This window comes from Heliconius melpomene, chromosome 4 (genome assembly GCF_056956725.1).
Source record: "Heliconius melpomene rosina isolate 202511_hmr_F chromosome 4, ASM5695672v1, whole genome shotgun sequence".
Lineage (NCBI taxonomy): Eukaryota > Metazoa > Arthropoda > Insecta > Lepidoptera > Nymphalidae > Heliconius > Heliconius melpomene.
The window spans coordinates 5201641-5228981 of NC_140392.1; the positions used below are offsets into that span (position 1 = coordinate 5201641).

Here is a 27341-nt window from a genome sequence, read left to right on the forward strand (position 1 = left end):
AGATCATAAAGATATGTTCATATACATATGTACATCCTGTAAACAAGATAGGTCGTGGGTTCGATTTCCACTCGAGGAAATTAAATATTTATTATTTTCATTTCATCAATAAGTATAACATCATATTATAGTAGTAGTCATATACGAGTAGCTACCTACAAAATACCTCGTTAGAAATACAAATATTAGGCAAAAAACGAAAAAAACATGCCATAAGCATAATGTGAACGCCAAGTATACACAGAAATTATGGTAAAATTGTAATATAAGATCTAGAAGCAGCTGTTGCTATTCTCATACATCAAGTATGCTATTATGTTTCATAAAGGTCCTTACGGTCCAGGTTTAGGTCATCCACTCACACTGTTGCGTATATTGAAAACTGGATTCTGTAAATATTGGGCTGATTTTAAAATTCGTGAGTACATTTTTGTATGGAAACTAAGAAATTAAATCGTAGATTAGAATCATTGTAGGTTCGATTCTTTCTTGGGAGAATTCGAGTGAAATCGAAGAATGGACTTGGATGGATCTTAGTCTATTCTCTCGCTTTATATGAGTTAAATTATAAATTGAAAAAAAAAATGCAGGATAGAGAGATAGAGCTTTATGTAAGAATTATTATGGTCTTGATTATTTAATTTTTCTTAAAATCTGATCTCTTATTTATATCTGTCGGCGAATAACAGACGAATAGCAAAAGTCTAATTATTATTTTATTTGAGCCTAATATTTATTAATAGTTTTACTTTGAAAATATTAATGTAAAAATTGATTTTAATTTAAATGAAAAGTATATTAAGTAGTATATTCTAAAAGTTATTACTACACATTTCTAAAGTAAGGTTGGCTGTTTATTAAAGTCTGCCGAGTTCTAGATCAAAAGGACAGCTGTCGATGCAGAAGTCGGTGTCTTCTATCTTGTCGTTGATCTTTTGATATAATGTTTACAAGTAAAACTATTTAATTACTTTGGAATTTATTGAACTACTCTTATTACTAACCCATTTTCATGTATATAATGTATAAGATTTTTATTATATAGGTAGGCAGTATTTCAATTGGACCACTTTTCATATGCTCCTATTGTATATTGCAACTCTTACCGTACAATGTTCTTCGTGTGTTCTCCATACAAGTAATTAGTGCTCAACTGGCACGCTCAGAACCTAAGAACTGAGCTGAATTGTTCTTTAGATTGTAATATTTTTATAGAGTTATATCAATTGCTGTCATTGCGTAGTAAGTTATTGTTGTTTTCTTTAACCCATTTTACATTTTAACTTCTAAATATTTTTAAAGAAGAAATGTCTTGAAAACTTTTGTTATATACGACGTGATAGGTAATAATTTATCGTAAACGTATACTGCATCTTGGCAAATAAACCAATTTTTGGATACCGCATTGCATCTAAGCATTATGAAGGGGTACAAAGGAAAACTATTATACTTTTTGTGTTAGGTAGCTGTAGGGGGAAATTTCTCCGCTCTCCTCTTTAAAGCCCGATTTCCACTAATAGGGGAGCGGATTAAACTGAATACTTAAATTTCCAGCAATAAATGGTAGGTTGGAAAGGACCGAGCGAGCAAAAAGAGTTGAAAAGAACTCAGTCAGGTCTAGGGAGCGGAGTGGAGTAATTACAAAATACATAACTCTTTGTTGATGGAATTGTACACTTATTTTCTTGAAAAGTAATCCATTCCACCTAAGCATTACCTACCATTTCTCTTTCGCAGTGGAATCTGACCTTAACTCAGTTTAGAAACATTTCCCTTTGAATATCAGAAATCTGTATTTTGTTTAATATAAGGAGCATATATGTACATGTAAAAAATGTATTGATTTTTTAGGTAAAAGCAACTGGTTGTGGGTTCGTGCCCCACTCGAGGATATGAAATGTTTATTTATATGAATATTTGTTTTTCTTCATCCTCGTGTCGAGGCAAGGCGCAGTGTGCCTTCAGAATTCGACGTAAAATGGGCAACGGAGTATATTAAGACTAGTTCGCTCTGCCTAGAATGATGTATGTATAATTGTTTAATAGATTTTTTTACACTTTCGAATTGTAAAAAAAATTACATAGCGAAAATACTAATTTAGCAGGTTTTCACTCTACCGACATATAATTACATCACTATCGCCGAATTTCTAATAATTCTAAAGCTAAGAGCTCCACAAAATCCATAAAGCTAAAATAAAAATAACCGCGCGAAATAAAATCTTTCTCCACATTTACTTAATACTATTCCTTCAGTTAAGACGAGACGTCTGCATTTGTCTTGCTTACCTTAAATCTGCATTCGCTTTTATGATTGTTTTCATTGTAAAATTTAAATGCGAATGTTTTTTGAAGGAAATTCTTTACGTGTTTTTAAAAATTCTTTGAACTAAAAATAAGCTGAGATTCTATTCTCGAAATTCTTAAAACTTTACCAGGTAAACAAACTTTTAGAACAAATGTTTTTGTTGTACTAAGTTTTTCTAATTTAAATATTCTCGAGATTGAAATGATTATTTTAATTCACTTTAAAATATTATAATTCATTCACAGTAGCGTATTTAAAATGTACAACTATTTTGGTACATTTAGGACTAGGTGCCTGTGTCTGTATAATTTCGCTCTTTTTGTAATTAAGTTTTCTGTGCAGTTTTATAGTCAAACTAGCGGACCCGCACGCGGCTACGCCTGCTTGAAATTTAAGAATATAATTTCTATAGAAATATAATTTCAATCTAGATGAAATGCTAGAAGTGACTATTATATTTATTTTCATAAGGATGAATATCAAAATGACGCGGCAACGAACGCGGTCGCGTGGCGACGACGGTTGTTATTAACATGGCAAAATAAATTGCATGTCAAATTAGAAAGTATTTTAATTTATTAGTACATATGTGTAATGTAATATTATATAGCCTATAGCATTTCTGAAGAATGCAGCTTTCATACAAAACAAAAACAAAGTAAATCGATCCAGTAGATCCAGAGATCTTAGCGTTCAAACAAACAAACAAACAAACAAACAAACAAACAAACAAACAAACAAACAAACAAACAAACAAACAAACAAACAAACAAACAAACAAACAAACAAACAAACAAACAAACTCTTCCGCTTTATTATATTAGTATAGATATAAATTAGCTTAGTTACAGAGCGACGTTGAATCCCGCCATTACAAGCAATGCTTCGAGAATTCGGAGGAAAGTGGGGAGTGGAGTGTCTTAACACTAGGCTCCTTTTGCCTACCCTTTTACATGTGGGATACAGCGTAAAAGTGAATAAAAAGGCACAACGAAACGATTATGTGATATTATATATGATGGAACTTTGAATTCGAGCGAGTTCATTACTTTATAATCATCTATATATATAAAATCGAAAGGTCACTCACTCATCACGAAATCTCAGAAATTACAAGTGCTAAAAATCTCAAATTTTGCATAGGAGTTACTTATAGGACGTAGGTGATCGCTAAGACGGGAATTTGCAATATTCGACTTCTAAGGAGTTGTTTTTGAGGTCGAAAGTTTGTATGAAACTTCGTTACTACAAATGCTAGAAGTCTCAAATTTTGCATAGACGTCACTAGGACGTAGTCATGGAGACAGAAATTAATAATAACGTACTTCACGCGGATGAAACCGCGAGCGGGCCGCTAGTATTAGTATATATTTGATTTATTAATAGATCGAGAGTAAAATTTCAATAAATGCATATAATAAGAATAATGCAAATTTATATGCTGAATTGTTTTATGCATATGTATGAGCATTAAAAAATGCATTGAAATTCAAAGTGGACTCAACGATTTTACTTCTAAAGCATCGTTTCAACCGCTTAATGTTAGACAATTTAAAATTCATCTCATTTAAAGTATTTTTCGGTGTGTATGCTAATTTAAAGACTTAATTCAAGTTAATAGTTATTATGTAGGTTACATCTCTCGTTCTGTAAAAAAATAAAAAAAAAAGTCAAAAGTCGTTTTATTTTTTCTCTATCGATTAAAATATTTGTTTGTGAGGCAGAGGGAGCATCGTAATGTAGATGCTATTGTTATAGGTTCGATTCTCGCTCAGGTGAAAAAAGGTGACATTTTGTTACGCCACTCAATGTCTTGTTCTCTTTCTCTACGCAAATAAAAAAAAGTACATTATAAATTAATACTTATATAATTTTAATATGAAATAGTAGATTTTTTTAAATACTTACTCGTATAATGAGAAAGTAAATAAGAAAATGTTTATTTCTTACTCTATATTATTACGTCTGAACCAATCAGCGTAAGTGTGTCAAGGGCGCCATGGGCAACCCCACTTTATGGCAATTGGTCCATGATTTTTACTCGAAGGAACAATATAGTAACGTTATTCCTTAGGTCTCATTTGTTATTGTTAGTGTTATTTTATATATTTCTTTAATATAATATTAAATATATAAAAATAAAACTAGCTACGTACATATATGTTGATATGTAATCATTATATATGAGATTTTTTTTATATTTTTTTGAATAAACTCATGAAACAGAGTGAGTTGTCTCTAAAAATTCATACGAAAATAAATAAAAACTGTAAAAGCTGTTTACATAATATTATTTTGGCATCTACGGATTTGTGTTCTCGCACGATTAAACCAACTGTCAACGTAATCTGGGGTCTAAGGACGTTTAAAGCCCAATATTCGGTTAAAACAAATCTATAGGGAAAGAGGAATTAAAGCTTTGACATATATCTTAGTTGCAGATTATGGAAATAATTATATATTATTTATTTAAGACTAACCGCCTGCCCGCGGTTTCGCACGCCTTAATGATACGATGCAAATTTACGGAAAATTGGCTTGTTATGATTATGCACTAAATAAAGCACAATTTAATTCTATTTTCCTTAATATATTTGTGTTTTAGTATCGTGAAAGAACTTGAAAAAACATAAGTATGACTATGTTGAAATAAAGGACAGACATTTCAGTTTTGCTTATATGTATAGATAAAAATATTTTACATATATATAGGTACAGCTTAGGTAATTTATGAAAATATTTTTCTTACACAAATAAATATTAAGAAAAATTCGTCAAATGCGAGTCGGACTCGCCCACCGAGGATTACCTACTAATTTCAGGATTGTAGGTCAACGGGAAGTACCATTCATAATGATAAGGTTTCCGTATAGTATTTTTAGGTATGAAACAATAAAATTGTGTGGGATTTTGTACTGATGTACATTTAGGCTTGCCCTATATTTAAAGAAAACCTCTTGTGAAGTTTTGACTTCACAAGAGGTTTTCGTTCATTTGACATTTGTGTCAGATACATTTGACTTTCCACCTTCAATACTAGAGAGCTCTATTTTCAGCAATGATATTTGTGAACAGAGTTGACTTCTGTTATATATTGGTAAATCTTAAAGTATAAAATTGTAACGCCTCCAGAATTTGGCGGAAAATTGGGAACGGAATATCTTAACACTAGGTTCCCTCTGCCTACCATATGAACATTAACATTTATACCTTAAGAAGAAGAAACAGTTTTATAGACTAGACTAGAGATAATTTTTTTGTAAGTCAATAGGTTTATGTCGTAATATTATAAAAAAAAATAATTTAATCCAAATAAATATTTCATATAGAAATATTTTAAACGTTCAACCAATTAAAATGTCCAAGCTAAAACGACTCGTTTTTCTCGTAAAATATTTCAGTTACAACTTATTCATATAAAACTGAATAGTTAAAAACGTGATAGAACTATCTTTTAGTATTCAGTGGAAAAGCTAGTCTATTACTGACACGTGAGAAGATAGTTTAAATATTTCTCTACGGCTTTTTCTACTGCAATAATTATGTTTGAATTACAGATTTTGCGTTTAGAGTGGTGGGGAACTTAGGGGGTTTGGAACCCACAACCATCGCGATTATACACATCCATTCCACTGTGCTACAGTGACCTTAGTTGTATTTTTATTTATATTTTATTCGTATGCTGTCTTAAGAAAATTTTGTAACATGGCAATCTAACCTTCATACATTCTCGTTTGACTCTGCAAAAAATATACCTATATAATATGTAAGTAGTATTTCTTAAGCTAGGTAGGCAGAGGGAACCTAGTGACATTCCCCTTATTAAGTGGCGTGACACTTTTGCGTTTTTACCAGAGAGAAAATTAAAATGTTGGATAATTCATTCCTCAGAAAAGAAATCGAACTCACAACCATCACGTTTACGTAAATTAGAACCCATAGCCATTATACGAATAGCAAAAGAAAACAACTTTATAATATTCTCAAAATTGTATTTCATCTCAATTATAAACTCAGCAACGTTTCTCTTATACTACAAGACGAACTCTATTAGATTACAACTTTAGTTTACAAACTACCCTCTACCGCAAACAATTAAATTGATATACAGCAAAAAGGGACACTGGAAAGGCGTAAAGATATTAGCTCTCTGAAAGTTAGACTATACGAGTAAATATTAAACAAGCGTTGAAAAGCTCGGCTTTTATTTGTTCTGCTGCTATTAACTTTGATGACTATGACCCGTTTTACATGCGTATTTTCTACTGAAAACAACTCTCTATAAAAGGAAAATTTATATTAAAAAAAACTCGCGTTACATTTTATTTGCAGTGCGGTACAGTTTATTTTGATGGGAAATGTCTATTTGTAATAGCAGATAGTTCACAATACGAGTAATAAAAAAGCTGAAATAAATATCAAATATTTAGGATAATGATCCCTTGAAGCACAGAAAAATCAAGTTTATTGTTGTATTTGTATATTTATCTTATAGTCGTTAACTATAAAATGACACAATTAAAAGAATAGAAAGAAAATATATATAAACTTGCATCGATTTTCCTGTATTTTTTATGAAACTGGCTACGTTATCAAAATATATTGGGTACTTCCCGTGGACTTACAGTTATGAAAATTTGGCATAAAAAGTGAACTTACTTAATTATTAAAGAAAAATCCGAAAAATGAAAATTTACAAGTATTTAATAATTTTTTTAAATTGTTTTTTGTTTATTTCCCGTTAACCTACACTCGTGAAATTGGTACGGAAGTCTCAATGTTCTATGCGATTCTCATTTAACCAGATTTTTCTTTTATAATTAAATCCACATTTTTAACAGAGACATCTAAATCGTTTAACACAAGCTCTTTTTAGCAGAAGTTTTATTTGTCCAGAATCCAACATTCGATTCCGCCACTAAATCTGTCGTGTCAATAAAAGCTTTAAATCCTGAAAACTCGATAGCCATTTGGAAACTGGCTGACTTCAAATGAGTTGAAACAAAAGTATGTTTTTTTCTGAATAACGAGAAAGGCTTTGAAAAATGAGCTCATCAACAAGTATTAGTACTTAGTGCTGGAAATTACTCTTCGCTACTTCGTAGATCGAGTTACTAACGGATCTTGACGGATTATGGACAAATGGACGAACTTATTGTTCTTTACAACGATTGATTTGAAAATGAAATATTACTTTCATATTATTTGTTTATTTATATAGAAAAACAATTGCTTTTATACAAAATTAGTAATTCGTTTTAGATATTTTAGTAAATGAGTTTTAATATATCAAGACTTATAAATACTGATTTAAAGGAGATTTGTAAGGTATTTAATATTTTCTTTTCGATTCCATCTAAGGTGGATGAAAAAGCGAAAGCTTTTAGGAAAAAGTTAAAATTTTTAGTCCCTGATTGCCAATTGGATATTTTTAGGTATTATAAAACAATATATAATTTTGTTTCTTGCCGGCTCTTCTCAGCAGAACTGCCTTCCAAACCGGTGGTAGCTTTTTGCTTATATTTTCATTCGACGATTCAAAAGTTCTTATAACAGTCTATTTGAATAAAGAACATTTTGAATTTGAATTTGAATAGCCATAAATGAAAACTTCTTCTGTTTTTCGATTTTTTTGATCTAATTCTATAATAAAGAAAAATATACTTTGAAAAGTCTCTATGGCAATAAAATATGTGTACAATTTAACGAAGTGTCAAAGCAAGCGGGAACATTCTAAATATGAAATTCGCAGTAAGACTGTGCTTGCTACTAACGAATGCGCCAAATGAACTCTGCTTTTGAATAGTTATTCAGCTTTAGCCTGACCATTAGAATTTAAAATTTAGAATTGACTATACTAAGATTTCCTTTTTAGAAAATAAATTAATAGTTAAACATAGCGGAATCGAATCTGTGCCTCTTGGAAAGTCCAAGCTCTGTCCACTAAGCCATTCGTTCTGTTTTATTTCATTGTGCCGAGCCGAGGCCTCAAATTAATTAACTATTATATAACCATTTTTAGTTTAAGCTTTAACATTACAAATATTAAAATAGAACCACAGACAAAACAAACTATTTGATATAACGTCATGTCGACTCCCATATAGGACGTTTTACATAAATTTCTAATTTAAACTATGGTGATGGGCTCAAGTTGACAAGTAAATAGTTTGACTAAGGCATATTATTTCAGGACAACTAAATAGAATGTATGCATATATCTTTTGAGAAATAATCTTCTATAGCTGGATTCATATAAAGATGTAAATTGGAACAAAATAATTTAGTTAAAATTAATTTTAATTTTTTTTTTTAATACTGTATACATAGCAGAGTGGGCAGAGGAAACCCGCTACCCACTTTTTGTCAAATTCTTGAGGGATCACGTGATGAGTGAAACTCAATCCCACGTAATGCCTCGTTACCAGAGCGAGGAATTGAAAATATTAAATATTTCATTCCCCAAGTGGGAATCAAATCCACAACCGTTGCGTCAGCAGTCACAGATTTTTGCCATGACGGCCTCAGGTAATCAGATAATATTTACATTTATAAATTATTTTTATTTTTCCGGATTGAAGAAGAAGAAATAGCGCTGCTTCACAACATAATTGAAGTACATTGGTACATTGGAATACAGAGAGTCATAACAATAGATTCTTGAATATTTAGTAAAATATAATATATTTTTTTCATTTATTTATTAAAAACATATAATGTTTTTAATAATAATTGAAATTTCTGTTTTAGTTACGGGCACTCCCTTCAGATGAACTTTGATTCCGCACCCATTTATTACAAACTCCTGGCACCACCCCTATTTCAAGATAACAGACCATATTTTCTACGCATTTTGTTCGTTAGTTATGGTGTTCATAATTCATTGGGAATATTAAAGTTTTCGTTTTAATTTATTACTAAATATTTTTAATCGAATATACTTAACTCACTAACTCAGCTTCACGCTGTATCCCGCACACATCAGGGTCCTAGTGATAGGACACTCCGTTCTCCACCGAATCCTGGAGACATTGCGTGTTGAGTGAGTGAGTGAGTGAGTGAGTAAGTGAGTATCGACGCCAGAGCGTAAGAAATAAAATATAAATATTATATAAATTTAAGTAAATATTTTATCTACTCGAGTGGGGATCGAACCACCCACCAATCGATTTTACAGCCACACTGTGCCATGTTATATCTGTACCGATTTTATTTTAAGCAATAACTTTATTTTTAAAAGATTATTCGTATAAGCTTTCAAGTTCTTTCCCTTGAGCATAAAAAATATGAAAAAGCATTAGACTAAAACCACTTTGAATGTAAGAAATCAATATTATTTATTATACATACTTCAAATAATTTTGAAATTTAGAAAATGTTGGAATGGATTTTCGTTGAAATTTTATATCTAAGTTATTTTTTCTCTCTCTGAAAAATTAAACGCGGTCTTGAGTTCCGCAACTCAACACACAATCTCCCAAAAATTAGTCGAAAAATAGGGAACGAAACAATTTATCACTAGGTTCCCTCCCACTCTGCTTATAGGGAAAAATAGGAAACTGAATAAAAATATTCATTTTCAACAAACTTGTTTACTACCGAAGAGGTCAATGGCATTATAAAACAACAAGTAAACCTCACTACGTACACTATAGTAAAATAGTTCGTGCAAGTAATTTATGGAATAACAACATTATCACACTAATTAACATGAAAATGTGCTCGCCGTGAAAATTAACATAGATTACCTTATATAATATGTCTATGGATTCGATAATAAATAATATAGTAAATTTACAGTTAGTTTTATCAATTAGGGTAGAGGCAATATTTAAAATATATGAAAATAAAAGTATTTTAAATAATTCATTTGGTCTAGTTCTTTCAAGAAAAATTATTGATTTTAATGTATTAAGGTGTCTATGGAGTTTTAATATTTATCATATCATATTAATAAAACAAAATCGAAACCACTTGTGGCGCAGTAGCGCAAACGTGCAACTGTAACAACGCGACAGTCTGTGGGTTCGATATCCACTCAAGGAAATGAAATATTTAATGTTTTCATTTCCTCGCTCTAGCAACGTTGAGTTTCGCCACTAAGCAAACAATGCCTCCAGAATTTCTGCAGAAAGTGGGAATGTCTTAATGGCCTAAAAGTGCTAAATGCGGGATACACCGTGAAGCTATAATAAATAAAATAAAATTAAAGAAAATGCACTCACATATAAACAGACGTACATCACTATAAAAGTGCTTACCTATTCCATCCATATGTGAGGCGTCGTACTCCTTCTAATCAAACTTCTAAAGTTTAATGTTGCTAGCTTTACGGAAACTTCAAATAGTCTCGTTTGAAATTGTTAGTCCTCGTAAATCTTGAGATAGATAGCGACTCCTCTAACTTTTGAGTCCGTATATCTGTAACTATATAAAAACAAAGCAGGAAAATAATAGTGAATTCAAAGATTTTTTTAGCTTCACGCTATATCTCGCACATAGTAGGGTTGGGAACCTGGGAACCTAGTGTTGAGGCACTCCGCCTCGTTACCAGACCGAGGGAACGATAGTAATAAATATTTCATTTCGTCGAGTGGGAATTGAACCCTCAATCTGTCTCGTTTACAGTCGCACGCTTGTGTCCCTGCACCACGACCCAGGAAACTCAAACAAATTATTTTATTAACAATTTTTTTATTAATTATCATATTTTGTAATAAGAAAAAAAAGACAGCATAATAAAAAATTACTAGTAAATGATAAGTTCATATTTTTGTTCATTCAGTTCATTCCTATTTTGTAAATAATATATGTGCTTACTCGTGTGTACTTTAAATAATAGTTATCAGATTTTCTAGCTTATTACTTTTTTTAGGGAAAAAAGTGACAGCTTTCGACCCTTTTTCCAAGTACCCATTATTATGTAAAGTAGGTAAACTACTCAGACGTATTTTCCATTTATATTTTAACAATGCTTATCAATTTATCTCTTTTTCGAGTCAAAGGGATTTCCACTGGACAAAAAAGCTATAAATAATTTTAGGGAACCCCAAATAATCTAAAATTCAGTAAAAGGATATGTATATATTATCGATTTTAATGTGAGACAAATTGACAGATTTGTTATCTCTTGTCATCCTTTTTAATGGTAGGATTTAAAGGTTGAAAAATATACCAAGATTTTTTTACGTTCTAGTAAAATTAATGAAACTAGCGATTCTATTACAAGAATTTCTTGTATAATTTTAGTGTTGGTAGAGTCAACTTCCATTACACGCTCATTCCCAAGTTGCTTAGCTGGAGCAAATAAATTTGTTTGCCGTCTGTCTAATAGAAAACGGCCATCTTCATTTTAATGACCTAGTACGTTATAAGGTGAGAAATAAAAATAAGAAGTTTATATTTTTGTATTGGAATGCTTATTACGTTATTTGTATGTTGTAATTATGAATTAATAATATAGTTTTTTGGTATTATTATTGTTTAAATTTTACATGTCGACGTTTTACTTTAGATTTCGTTTTGTTCTTTTGACTATATTACTCCTACAATTTCGGAGCAGTAAAAGATATCTCATAAATAAGCCAAGTCGTTCTCTTTCTGCTTTTGCCTTTTAACCATAAATAGATATAAATATTCTGCAAGTCCCCATTATCATTGATTGCAATAAGTCACTCATAAAAGATTTTTTTGTTTTTTCATAAATGATAATAATACTTTTTAAATTGTATAAGATGTAACTGTCGATTAAACAATAAAATAAAAAAAAATGCGTCTCACAAAACAAAATATATAAAAAACCAGATGCCAAAATCTCTGACATTGATAAATTTATATCTTGGGTCATACATTTAAATAGGAAAACAAATATATTAAATGCTACAGTACACAGAACGAAGAGATCGTTGATATTATATTGAATCGTAACATTACATTTATTTAAATGGAAATAAAATGAAGATAACTAAAATGTATGTAAAATAAATAAGTCAAATTAAATCAGCTTCAGTAAGCAGAGTTAAGACTACGTTCTCCACTTTCCGCCTTTTTCATTTCTTCGCTCTGGTATTAAAACCAATCGCGGCGTTAAGTTCCGCCACTCCTGTGCCTACATTGCTACATGCGGAAAATAGCGTGAAGCGGAAGAAAAAAAAAATTGTTACTAAAAATATCAATCAAAAATTTACTTAACTTACTTATTTAATAAGTAGGTTAATTTGACTTCCTCTCGAATCTCAAAGACGTCCGATACGAATAATATTTCAACTTCAACTTTAGAAGCGGCATCATAAAAAACTCAAGAAATTGAAATAGAATAAGATAAGAATTTTCACATGAAATGTTTACTCTGTTACGTGATGTCGAGATTTATGGAAACGCAAGTTGCATTCTGAATTTATTTATATATGTAACAATTGCTAACTTGACTTTGTACGTCCATTGTACCTGTATGTTTTCTACATACATTTTCTAGAGGAGAGGGGGGTAACTGGGGGGACTAGGAAATATTTGATAATATTTGATAATAATTAAAGGATAAATGCTTATTTTATATGAAAAGTAGTGGACCCGGACGCGGTTACGCCCGCTTGAACTATACGAATATTTATTAAATATATTTATCAAATTATATTCAATTTTCAATAGAGAGAGAGTGTTAAGCAAGCTCATTTTGGGTGACGTTTTCTAACAACAAATTTAGCAAATCGTTGCTTAGCAACGGTCGCATAGCGACGGTTGTTATTAACATGGCGGAATTAATTGCATGTCAAATTAATAAGTATTTTAATATATTGGTATATATTGATAATATTACAAATATGAGAAAAAAAAGTATCCTATGTTCATCCCGAGACCTTCAAGTATCTCTATATGAGTATTTTATCACGATTAAATTAGCGGTTTGGCCCTGATTGCGTAAAAGACAGACAGACAGACAGAGTTCAAATTTATAATATAGGTATGGATAATAAAACTTGCTATCACACAAACCAGACAGAATAATTTCATTGAAACCAGTATCTAGCTCAGGTAAAAACGTAGAGCAGGATACCAATCTTAGATTACACTTTTATTGGAGAGAAAATTGAGATTAATGGAAGCCATCAATCGCTCTGTTCCCTCCGAACAAGGAGTGACGACATTTAAAATATATTTATAGTCTTTAAAAAATTGCCAATATAGGAGACATTCAAGAAAATAAAGTTTTACTAGAAAATTAAACATTAACAACGTAACTTATAAAATTCAAGATTTTGTTATTAAGTTATTATCACAACCGTGTGACTGTAAACGCGACAGGTTGTGGGTTCGATTCTCATTCGAAGAAATTAAATATTTAATATTTTCATATTTATTTATTTTTTATATTGAATAGGCTTGCGTTTGACCGCATCAAGTCTGGTGAGCGTTGATGCGATCTACGGTGGTGCACGCTTGCCTAGAAGATACCTATTCACCATATCTTTGAAGATCCCCCATCTTCCCTCTGGTATCGAAGTAAAGCAGAGAGTTGAGTTCGCAACACGCGATGCCTCCATAATGAGAAAGAGAAAGCGGAGTGTCTTAACTCTAGACTCTCTCTGCTTTCAGGGTACAAATACAGCGTGAAACTCAATGAATATGAAAAAAAAAAAAATTAAAACATATTATTCTGGAATAAATTGAAAGCACTCAAATCTCACTTTGCGAAGCGTACTATGCAAAGCACTCAGTACTCGTGTATAAGAGACAAAATACTTAAGCATGCAACTTTGAAATGTTAGCATTACGTAGAATATGATAAAAATCCATTTCCATTGTAGCTTCTTGGCCTCGCGCCAGTTCTTGCATGTATGGGAGAGCACCTCTCGTCAAATTGTGAAGTAAGACATCTTATTATACAATATTTCTAAGAAGATTTAGAATAAATCATGATAATTGATGTTTTTTGTATCGTGAAATTTTAATTTTATTTATTCTTTTCATATATGTTCGATGGAGAAAACTATAAAATTACCAAGACTTTTCCTTTTCGCTATTTTTTATTATAATTTATATATCTTAGATATATGTAGATATTTCGTACTAGACCAGTTTTTAGTAAGCTTTGGGTAATTATAAGTATATGAAACATATATGTATAACATATACACGTAGTATGGGTTAAATTTTTAGGGTGCCGTACATCAAAAGGTATAACAGAACTTATAAAGCCTATAAACCTTTTTTTTATTAGATAAATTAGTGCACTACATCATACCTGTATTGTACCCAGAACTTTATGATAATTAATCACTCAACCTAAGGGATTTGTCTAAGCAAAATTATTTTACATTGCAGTAAATGTGGTTTGCTTTTGGCAGGATTTACGAACCTGTCATAGTGTTTTGGTATGAAGCCAGCATACGGTGATTTAAAAGGAGCCACGCCAAACCAACAGAACTAACGCTGACTTGAGTGTACCATAAAATTTAAGCATTATTTAGATACATCTCTGTCGTACATTTGTATGAAACTTAGTAAATAACTTATATATTCAAATATAAGTAGAAGAAGAAGAAGAAGGTTAATTTCTAGGAAAATACAAGAATTTTTCAAAGTTTTTATGTATTCTTCTTCATTCTTCTTCATTGGATTATTTTTTTGTTATTGAAAAGCATGTGGCTTACATTTTAGGTATAACATAAATTAGTGTTAAATGTTTTAAGTATTTAGAAAATTTAAGCTTAGCATGGTTTTAGAAATTTGATTTTGAATGCAAGTTTATGTAATTATGCAAAATCCAACGCGCAACGCCTCTAGAACTCGGCGGAAAGTGGGGAAGGGAGCGTCTTAACACTAGGTTCCCAGGTTCCTTTTGTCTACCTTGCTATGTGTAGGATTTAGCGTGAAGCTAAATAAAATAACAAACTATCTAGGAAAGTCGATCTATCAAAGGTAAGATGACCTTTTCAACAATCATCGATTAGAGATGTTAATTAAGTCGCAAAGTTAAATGAGATTCCAGTGTTCACTTTATTGGAAGCTGATTTACATTTAATAGCTCTTTAAGATTATTATTTCCTTTAGCATAAATTGTGGCTTTTACTTAAACAGACAAATTGAAGTTTTTAAATGGTTTTAAAAGAAATTTCAGAAAGAAAAAATCTAAATTGTTCCCAATAATTTTTTTAGTAAGTCTTTGTAGATTTTCTAATATCTTTTGTCGTTTGACAGGTGACTAAAAACCAATATCTATCCCGAAATTTGTAAAAGAAAACTTTGAAATTTGTTTTAGGCCTGCACGGGATCTCGCAACCAGGTGACGCAGGTAAACTAGATCAACTTTATTATTAGTTTGTGTATTGATATTGAAAGTTATTTAAGTAAAATTCTATGTTTATATCAAATCATAGAACAAAGTTTTTGTAATAATATTCAAAGAAAAGAAAAATGCATACAGTAATAAAATTGTATGTGTTTATCGGTTGATTATATAAAAAAGGTTATATTAGACATAATTATTATAATATTTTTTTTTTATTTGGTAGGTTACATCTTTAAAAAAAAATCAGTTGCCCGCGCACTGCAGGATAGGCAGCGGGAACCAAGTGCTAATACACTCCGTTCCCCACTTTCCGCCGAATTTCTCGAGGCATTCCCAGATGAATGGAGGAACTCACAAATATTAATTTATCCCCCCCAGCGGGGATCGAACCCATAACTAGTTTTCGCTACGACGGCTACATCATTAGGTGTAGGTACCACCTTTATACTAATTTTAATAAATGTAAATTCTTAGAAAACATACTTTAATAATATTATACATATTCTTAAAGTTGTTTGGCTTCAAATCACAGGTGTTGCCCTGTCCTTAATATAGAAAACAAGATTAACGCCGATTCTTGTTATATAAATTGTGTCACGTTAAGAGGCATGGAAGGAATATAATGACATATTATAGCCTACTAATGCGTTTTAAGAAGCTAGTAGTCTAGTTAAATGTAAATGTTATAAATATTTTTTTATTAGGTTCTTGTTGTATTCTAGTTGTAGCAGGGTAGGCAGAGGGAACCTGGGAACCTAGTGTTAAGACATTCCGGTTCCCACTATCCACCGAATCTCTTAGGCATTGCATTTTGAGGAACTCAACACGCTTTGCCTTGTTACCAGAGAGAGGGAATCAAATTATTAAATATTTTATTTCCCTGCATGGGAATCGAACTCGCAACCGTCGCGTTTACAGTCACAGTTAGTTAGTGCCTTTGAGCCATGACCTGCCTGCCTGATTATGTATTGAGTGGCTTGACTGTAAACATGATTGTTCTGGGTTCGAATCCCACTGGGGGGTTAATTATATTTTCTTTTCCGTTTTGATGGATTAATTCCGTTCAGTTAACTAGCAGCATCTTAATTTGAGCAGGAATCGAAGATTAGAGTGTCTTGACACTAGGTTTCCTATGCCCAACCTGTTATAAACGGGACGGGGGAAAATATAAAGCTAAAAAAGAGCTCTACTTTTTCCTATAATAAGATAAACTAGAAATATTTAACTAAATATAAACTTTTCAATTGCATCGATATATTTATTTCTTTTTTACAAGTTCTATTAATAAATTTCAGTTTTGGGTCCCAAAAACCAAATGATTAATGGAATAAAGTCTTTTAGTAAACGCATGACAAAATCCAAGCAATTAAGAGTTGTCCCCTACGAAGGATTTAATTATTTATGGGTAAATACTTAATTGCTTATTCCAAATCATTTCAAGCCTATACCTTTGATATCGCCTTTGTTATAAAATTAGTTCATATGGTAAAATTATTTCTGGGGCCAGTCGTGGCGTAGGGCCATAAGCGTTTGATTGTAAACGTGACAGGTTGTAGATTCGATTTCCATTCGATAAAATTTTTCATTTCTTCGCTTTGGTATCGAGGTAAAGTGCGGCGTTAAGTCCCGCCACTCAACATACAATGCCTCTAGAATCCGTCAGTAAGTGGGGAGCTAAGTGTCTTAACACAGCAGGAGAGGGCCCAGCATTCTCTGCTGCTCTGCGGGATATACTGTGATGCTAAATGAATTAAATGATTTAGATTCATTATGTTAGATCAATGTCAACACATTGTTATAACCTCAACAGGCCTGAAGTAAATCTTAATATATACATAAGAGCGCCACTTCCACCAATCAAACCTCAATATATCAATAATTGGACAGGATAGGCGGGTAATATAGTGTTTTAACACTAGGTTTCCTCTATACACACTACTATATATGGAAAAAGGCGTAAAGTTGGTATATTTTATAGGTTTTCATGCAAACCAAGCATGCATGTATCACAACAATAAAATATTTTATCAGTATTTATCGCGGAAGATGCGTGAGATACCTATATTTTATCTAGGCTTCAGTTATCACAATTTTGAAATGATATAACAGAAAAAGAGTAATTTTCATATAAAATTACACAATTCTATGAAACATCACTAAACATCAATAAATGGAAAACAGAGTGTCTTGACACTAAGGTCTGCCTATTTTGCAAAAAAAGCCTTAAAAGCTAATACAAAAAATAAATAACACCAATTTATTACACTTCCATAACAATCACCAACTTACCGTGTTATCTAATACACGTAGAGTTTAAAAATGGTAAAACGTAGCCCAATTCTTTAGAAACTAGAGCACTGGCGGTTGACCGATTAATTATTCGTTTGCGCTAGTGAAGCTACCATCGTCGAGACTACAGCACGCCGACGACATCGATTCCCAATAGTCGAATGTTACGTAACGTAAAGCTGTCAGCACACTACAGTTTACTTGACATCTTGAGTTAAATACTATCGTTGCTATAGTTTTTAGCGAGTTCAGTTCACAAGTTATTCAAATTATTCCTCTTGTTTATTTTTTTTTTGTGATTTATAAAGGTAGTATAGAAGTTATTTAACTTAGCGATTACTCTGTCCTTCACTTAGAGACATTACGTTGTAATTTGGCGTAACCTAACGCTTCGCCCTATCTAATTATATGATCAGTTATAGAACGATAGAACCTTGAACAGTAGATTATTATATGAGATATATTAATTTTATTTATCATCAATGAAAAAATAAACAATTAATGTTCTTATTTGACTTTTTGTGTAGCAAATGTTTATTTAATATTGGGAATATTTTCTTCGCTCTGGTAAAGGGGAAAATCGCGGCGTTGAATTCCCCCACTCAACGCGCAAATCTACCTGAATTTGGGGGACTGTCTTTACATTAGGTTCCCAGGTTCCCACTGCCAATTCTTCTATATACTTCTTGAAATTAAAAAAAATATATATAATGAAATATAAGTGTAAAAGCTAAACATTAAATAATAAAAAGGCATTCACTTCATCGCGGTCATATATTGCGTGCAGTAGTGCTTATAATTTTTTACTTACTCCAATTATATTATTCTTTCTTCACCTATATGGTACTTAGTCACGCCATGATATGTTAGCTTAAACAGTATTATACAAAGGTTAGATTAATTGTGGATATGAACGTTTCTTTACAATTATATACCTTTTGTTTTTTCCTTTTATGAAAAATAGCGTTTGGTTTGAATAATATGAGGAGAACAATGGGTTAAATGTGAAAAAAAGTTATATTATAAATAACTATTATTCTCCCATTTTAGGAAAAACATAAATATATAGACTTTTAAGTAATATTATGAAGCTTTGTTTGTAATAATATTCAATTATTATAATTTTGCGGGTACTTCTTACTTACTAATCAAATTTATGCTGAATATTTACTATTTACATATTTATATTAGTGTTTACGCTCTCCACTTTTTTGAGATGATGGAAGATAGAAATTGGTGCTAATTTTTTATATGAAACGGAACAACAAAAGCATCAATAAACTGACTGAAATTCAAACCTATATCAACACCAGTTGATTTTTTTTTATAAGAAATAAATTTAGTGTGCACACAGTCTTTGTTAAAATTTCAAAACATTCTTATAATGCAAGGCGAGAAAATTGAATTTGTCGATATAAATGTCTGCACTGCTGTGAATAATACTATTGCAATACAGTTCAGGAAGTTCCGTTTAGCAATTCAAATGGAAAATAACTCCATTTATACTGTTAATAATCCAAAATGTATATTTTATTTATATTAAATCTATATAGGTTTTATTTTTGTCTTTGCGCTAGATTTTTTTCAGTTTTACATTATACCCCACATGGGGCAGCGAATGCAGAGGGAGACTTGTGCTAAGACACTCCACTCTCCGTTTTCCGCCAAAATAAAATATGAAATATCTTTCCTCAAGTGGGAATCAAACCCACATTGGCGTCTACTATATAAGATATAATAAAAGTTTTATTCAATATCCATTTTATACTATTAGTGTCAACTAAAGTAACCATATTACTATAGACCGGGTGTGACTTTTCCAAACAAAGTAAGGCATCTTTCCAAGGCTTCCTTCCAGGCTTCCCAAGCTAAAGAGGAAACAAATTCTTTCTATATAAATTCTCCTTTAAAAATAGTTAAAAATCTTTTCTTAACCGTCGCTGACATCATAATAGCTTTGTGTGCCAAACTTCCAATTAATCCGTTCTGTTGTTTAAGCTTGCAGTGGACATATTAGTCATTCGTCTTTTCCTGCAAATATATATATTTGTTTATTCTATTCGTTTCGCTTATTTATATTTATTTAGCTTGCAGGGTAGGCAGAGGGCATCTGGGAACCTAGTCTTTAAATACTCCGTTCTCATAAATCCACTTCCGTTCCCCACTTTCCGCCGAATTCTCGAAGCATTACATATTGAGGGGCGATTAAAGCCGCGCAATTCCTCATCATCAGAGCGAAGAAATGAAAATATTAAATATTTCATTCTCCCTAATTGGAATCGAACCTACAATCCCACGACGCCTCTATTATAATATACCAAAAGCATCGATTGCTGAATGTTATTTTAGAAAGCCATTACTTCCAGCTAAAAACTTGGAATAACAAACGAGACAATAACTCACTGCTGTCTCATTGCTAAACGAACCATGAGAACCTAGCAATTAATACATTCCACTTTATTTACATCTTGCTTCTGAATAGCTAAGTGGAATCTCAAAGAATTAAGCTTATCGAGAGTCGAACGAATTTGGATTTTAAACAGACTGGATAAGGTTTATTTTTGTAATAATTGATAATTTTCCTAGCTTTTTGTGGAGTGGATAACTGTTTCATTTGGGTGGAGCTTCAATAAAACGACTGCCTGTCGATAGCTCGTTCTGTGAAAATATTCTACTAGCTTTTCTGCTATTCAGTGTACACGGCGAGCCAATGTATTTGAAGATGCCTGGATTATTTCGATACTCTCTATATGTCTTTATATTCTTGTATTTTATTCCGTCTCGGTTGCTTTGGGCCAAGCTTTTAGTTTAATTCGTCATTTTGTTATGGTTTTTACTTGGAATTTGATTGTAATTTTTTATATTTTAGTAAAAAAAACCCGGTCAAATACGAGTCGGACTCGTATGGCGAGTGTTCCGTATCAGTTTCAGGATTATATCCCAACAGTATATATGCCAACATTAGTACAGTTTGAAAATGTTGCCAAATATACATTTTCAGTAGTATAAATATTTTTTTTTTCTGTTAAATATGTATAAATTTTTACTTTTTGATTGTTTGCCCACTCGTTGCCAAATTTAACAGTCGTAGGTCCACGGGAAGTACACTATAGATTTTATTACGCGATGAATTACGCTATTATACGCTCGTATCTTTTGATGGCGTTCACTTGCAAGCTTAATTTGTTCTGTGCTCCTTAGATTATTATCAAATATTAAGTAAACTTTAACAAACCTTCACGAAATGACGCACAACAAGGTGATCCTATAAGAGTTCCGTTTTTGCGTTTTGAGGTACGGAACCCTAAAAACAATTGTCGTTACGCGTTCGTCTGAATAAGTATTTTGTAGATAAGTAAATGTTTTACGCTTCCATGTAAATTAAATTGAAAGTGATAATATAGTGCTCTACGTGGTTATAAAATATAAAGAAGTATAGTATTTTAAATAGAAACTCATATGAATAGAGGTGTGTTGGATAGAATTATAGTTGCAATGCTGGAATATTATTTTTTATTTAAATAATTATTTACTTTTTACATGTTTATTAAGACTCAAAATCGAGGCTTTCGTGTCGATATCTACTATAGAAATCTAGAAAGCTAAAGAAGATATAAGCCATTAATTAATAATTCTATACTATATTTACTGTTTTACTGATAGAATGGGTACTGACAATCGAAATAAATAAAATACACTTATCGTAACTTCGCGTTATTATTTAGAATTCACATTACAATTAAAACTATTACATATACAATTATTATATTAATTCGCATATTATATACACATATTATACTTAGGTATTTTGTAGATCGCCCTTAGGTAGGTATTTTGTCTAAAATGGGTGGTAATTGGAGAAAGAAATTTTAAAATATGAATTATAGGAAATATTGAAAATAATAATTTATTTCTCACATAATACATGAGAAATAAATAAATTATTAAAGTATTTCGAGTAATTTAGTATCTATATAAACTTTTGATATTTCTGGCTGTAAAATGTTGGGAATATCAACGAACGGCGATGCCACGATAACTTGTTTGGTTTGATTTGTTGCTGCAAACAGAAAAGATAAAAAATAACATTATATTTTTTTAAAAACAAAAAAAAAGTAATATATCTCTATTATACATTTAAATGTACCTGCCCATATCCATATCTATTAAATCACCTACAAAAATAAATAAAAATATTTAAAAACGTATAAAAAATTGTACGTAGCGTGATTCGAACCCGCGACTCTTAGAGAAACTATCAAACCATAATATGTAAGTACGGTGTCGTTATTCTGGCGAGACGGTAAAGACGTTGAGACATGTCCAAAACTTGCACCCATTCTTTTTGAATCACTGAGTAACGGTAATGCACCCCTTTACTGCTTGTCTGTTTCTTCCAGACTATAAAACTCCATGAAGCTAAGCTAGGTAATGTTAAAAGTTTTAATGTTATTAATAAAATTTTATTTCTTCACAATAATGATTGTTTTTAGGGTTCCGTACCTCTTAAGGAAAAAAGAATATATTTCTACATTTACATAAAAAAAAGATATAGACGTTTATATCGCAAAAAACGCAGCAGACAGCTAGCATCTACGGGTAGTAATAGTTCAGGAAAAAATCTGAAAACTATACATTTGTGGTTAAATCCTAAAAATTAATAGCCTCAAAAGGAGGGCAAAATTTGATATTAAATCCGCTAGTTCAAGTGAGGTATTAGATGAAAGGGCTTGGTGTGCATATTCCAATACATAAATTTTTCGGCCCGTCGAGCAACAATTCTGAAATTGGTACGGAAGCCTCGTTGGGCGAGTCCGACTCAAACTTAACCGATTTTTTTTCACTTAGAAGTTGGCTATATAAAAAAAATGTACAGTTTTCTTAGCTTCACACTGTATCCTGTATACCGCAGGGTAGGTGAGGGAATTTGGGAACCTAGTGACTCTTCGTTCCAAACTCTGAAGGCATAGCATGTTGAATGGTTGAACTCAACGCCACGCTTCGCCTCATACAATATAGCTATTGCGTTAATTATCCCTATTTTTCTAAATCATTTTCTAAAAAAAGATCGTTTCTAAAGAAAATACAATTGTGTTATATTCAAATAGGCTGACATATCTATCTATGTATGTAATATATGTACATAATAGTGGACCCGAACGCGGCTACGCCCGCTTGAACTATACGAATATTTATTAAATAAGAGAGATGCGTTAAGCAAGCTCATTTTGGGTGACGTTTTCTAACAACAAACTTTGCAAATCGTTGCTCAGCAACGGTCGATGAGTCGGTCGTTGCTTAGCGATGGTTGTTATTGACATGGCGGAGTAAATAATATATTTGTATATATCGAAAATATTACAAATATGAGGAAAAAAAGTATGCTACGTTCATCCCGAGACCCTCAAGTATCTCTATATGAGTATTTTATGTCAATTAAATTAGCGGTTTGGGCCTGATTGCGTAAAAGACAGACAGAGTTAGTTTCGGATTTATAATACAGGTATGGATAATAAAAAAAAAAAAAACGAACACCAAAAAACATATTCACATTCAGACTTTTACTTCAGAATGAAAATTTCCCGTATCATTATATAAAATGTTATGACAATGTAGAACGCGTTTTAAAACCGAAATAAAGAGTCTTTAAATATTCCACCCTGAAAGCTACCGGAATAACTGAGATCGGATACCCGGCTTTTACCCGTCTATTAGCGACCCAATTATGGATTCGAATTCGAATACTTATTTGCATTCACCAAATCAATTGTATAAAATGTTTTTAACGTTATACCTTTTAGCAGCTGTGTCGTTGCGTAAGTAGAAGTTTTACTTAAGAATTTCTTTACATTAAAAGTGTTTTGTAAAATAAACTTTCACCAAATTATCCTTGAAGAGAACCCTTTATCAAAATCGGTTGGCGCGACATTGTGTTATTCGTCTATTTGTCGCGCACATACCTAATGCAAATTTAAGACTTATGTGATTTTCTCATAGATACCATTCTCAGACATGGACCAAAAAGAAATGGGACCACTCGGGAAGTTTCACCTTTTAAATAAAAAAAATATATCAAAATCGGTTCACCCAGACAAAAGTTATGAAGTAACAAACATAAAAAAAATACAGTCGAATTGATAACCTTCTTTTCTTACAGAAGTCGATTAATTACAATGTACAGTTCATAATAGTGAAATTGCCATTTTTTATAGAGTCCGAATCTACTATAATACATTTATAATTTACCGTTCAACACACAACCTAGAACTAGATAGAAAGTGGGGGGGTGAGAACCGACTGTCTTAACACTAGACTCTCAGGTTACCTATGCCTATCTTGCTATGTACAGGATATAGCATCAAGTTAAATAATATTCCTAAGGATATAAAACTTAATTTGAAGATAACTTAATTAAAAGATCCTCCATTACAAAACATAATGTTATAATCATCTAAATATAAAAAGAAACCTACATACAAAAATTCAGGATAAAATCTGTTCAAAGTTGTACTGGACGTTTAAACCGCAAGCTAAATTAACCTGGAAACGACGGAGTACCGTTTCGGAGTTTTTTTGCGGTAAAGTCAGTTGGTACGCCACAGCGGGCACTGTCAACAAATCCCTTCTGTTGTAATAAGTTCGTTACTTGTATCCTTATATAATATGTAGTTGTTATTATAGACCGTCGTGGCGTGGACGTGGTTGTGAGTTCAATTCCCACTCGGGGGAATGTAATGTGTAATTTATTAACATTTTTATTTTCCTCACTCTAGTACAAAATTTTGTGTTTAAAGCTAGATATTTTTATCTTCAAACATTGTTGCATAGCAGAATTATTAAGGCTCCATTCTTAATTTTTATAATTGTGTTAGTCAATGTACCTAATAAAATATTCGTATAAAATTTATCTCAGGCGTTTTCTATTTAGCTCAAAAATGAATGTAATTTTTTGTTGATTTCATACGTTTCGTGTTCTATTTTACGTTTCCGTTTTACCAAATTTCAGGAATAAAAGATACATTTTGTAAATGAATATTTTATAAAGTGGCTAAAATTATATAAGATAACTGTCTTCCTCGAATTTATCGATTTAATAGTAGTAACTTATAATAAAAACTTAATTTAAAATAAGGTAATAAGTAATAAAAATCTATCAAATAAAATTAAAATTGAAAAGAAATCGATACTTGTACGTTTTTTAGACTGAAATCGGCTCGCTACAATGGGCTCTGTCAACTCTTCAATATTCGATTTGAAGCGAGCATTTCAATTTATTGGCTGAATTTTTAAATTTCAGAATTATGTAAAATGTTTTAAGCTGCTATAAATCTTTTAGATACAATTTTGTTTTTTTTTTATATTTAAATTATTGATTTAAAAAAAAACAGCATCTCGCTATATCACACAGCAGGGTACGCACAGGAAACCTGGTGTTAAGGCACTCTGTTTCCCACTTTCCGCTGGATTTTTCGACGAATTGTGTGTTGAGTCTCAGAACTCAACACCGGGAAGGGAAGAAATGAACATATCGAATTTTTTAAATTAATAAAAAAAAAAATACATATAAACACAGTAAACGTAAATTGAATAAAATAGAAAGTGATTGACTTTCTATTTTATACTATTTAAAAATTCAAAATTACGTAGAGTAAACTTAATAAAATTATGAAAACAAATTAATTCTAAATCAGTTCATCCATTTATGAGTTACAATACCATAGACACATACGGATACAGACATATACATACAACATCAAAATTCCCCTGCATTTCCACACCTCCCTGTTTTCTGTTGGTTAAAAAAAAATATAAAAGAAAGTGTAAATTTTATAATGAAGTTTTGAGAAACGGCTTTCTCAGTACTGAAGAGACGGAGATTAACCTACCACGGCGCCCCACTTGCCAGTTGACGGTTGTGACACATCTTACATTTCTTTTGAAAGAAATCTTGCATAATTCCGAAGTTTTTCTACAACTGTTAAAAATGTCTCAGTAATTTACATATTTTTTTCTTAAAACAGAGATTAAATGTTGGGTTAAATAATTTATACGTGTATACTTTTATAACTCTATGATAATTATAGTTTGATAACCATTGTTTATGTAATATTATCAGTTGCAAAGATGCTTTTTCCCGCTCACAGCAGGTAAGGTAGAGAAAATTTGAATACCTAGTATTAAGACTTTTCATTTCCCATTTTCCGCCGAAATCTATGTGTTGAGTGGCGAAACTCAACGCTGCGCCTGGCCTCGTTACAAGAGCTAAGAAATGAAAACATTTAATTTCTTCAAGTGAGAATCGAACTCACTATTCGCGTTTGCATTTGCACGCTGCCGCCCCTGTGCCATGATTAGCTTTAAAGATATATTTCAATGGAACGGAAGCGTCCTGATGGGAACAGAGTGTCCTATAATTAGGTATCCGAGTTCCTATGGCCTACCCTGCTGTACGTGAGATACAGGGAAAACCTAAAAAAAGATATGTATTGACAGAAATATATACAGAACTGAGCTTAAATATAAAAATACCGTTATACTAAACGGCTTAGTAAGTTACTTTTGAACTATCCGTAAACTGTTGTATTAAAAAAATCTGAATAATAAAGGAAAATTAAGGTATGTTGGTAATCAGTGTTCCAGAAGTCTATAGAAGTTTGACCCTCGCTTCGTCCGTTAGGGGATTTCCCCGTTTTTACTGGGGTTGACCGCGTAAATATGTTTTATATATATGTTTAAATTTTTTCTTTTACTAATATAATTATTTATATCATAATATAAATGATTACAATTATATATTAAAATCCATACTAATTGCCTAATAAGGCAGTAAAATAGCTAATTTGCTAACTTCTTACTCTCCTTTGTGTGAAATACATTCGTAATACAAAACAATGACTTAATAACTCCTGTTCTGTATAAAATGGAATACAATGACAAAGGGACGAGCACAATGCGTGCTCTATCGCACAATCAAGCCTGAGTAATGAGAATAACGTAATACGGTCTATTAAAATTATACCAACTGCCATTCTACGTACTATCAAAGATATGGGAACTGGGAACCTAATGTTAAGATACTTCCATATCCCACTCTCTGTCGAATTCTCGGCGGACGTGCCGACAGTCGATGGAGCTGATACATATTAGACTGGAGACGGCGCTTAGGCAGGCGTAGTGTAGGACGCTCTGCAGCACGATGGACAGACGTTAAAGAAGGTGGCTGGGCGTTGTATGGATGCGGGAAGCCCAAGACCGGGATGTTTAGTGCTTAATGTGGGGGGAGGGGGGGTGGCTTACGTTCAGTAGTGAACGTTGATAGGCTGATACTGTCGACTATATTCAAAATATATATTACAGAAAGTTAGTATCCAGTCGTCAACACTGAAAAGACGTTATATTGATATTTTGTATACATATAGCAGATAAAAATAACATGACATGGATATTACCTCGTTA

At 31.8% G+C, this 27341-nt stretch overlaps 1 protein-coding gene across 9 annotated transcripts in view; it reads left to right on the plus strand.

Annotated features, from left to right (window-relative positions):
- Positions 1–27341, plus strand: part of SK (small conductance calcium-activated potassium channel) — a 187120-nt gene that overhangs the window by 80660 nt on the left and 79119 nt on the right. For 6 of the 9 annotated variants that reach the window (XM_085208287.1, XM_085208290.1, XM_085208286.1 and 3 more), the window contains exon 4: positions 15567–15599. The exons of the other annotated variants lie outside the window; for them this stretch is intronic. In XM_085208287.1, the coding sequence (XP_085064413.1) occupies positions 15567–15599 (33 nt within the window). The remainder of the gene's footprint in view (positions 1–15566; positions 15600–27341) is intronic. 9 annotated transcript variants of the gene reach the window in all.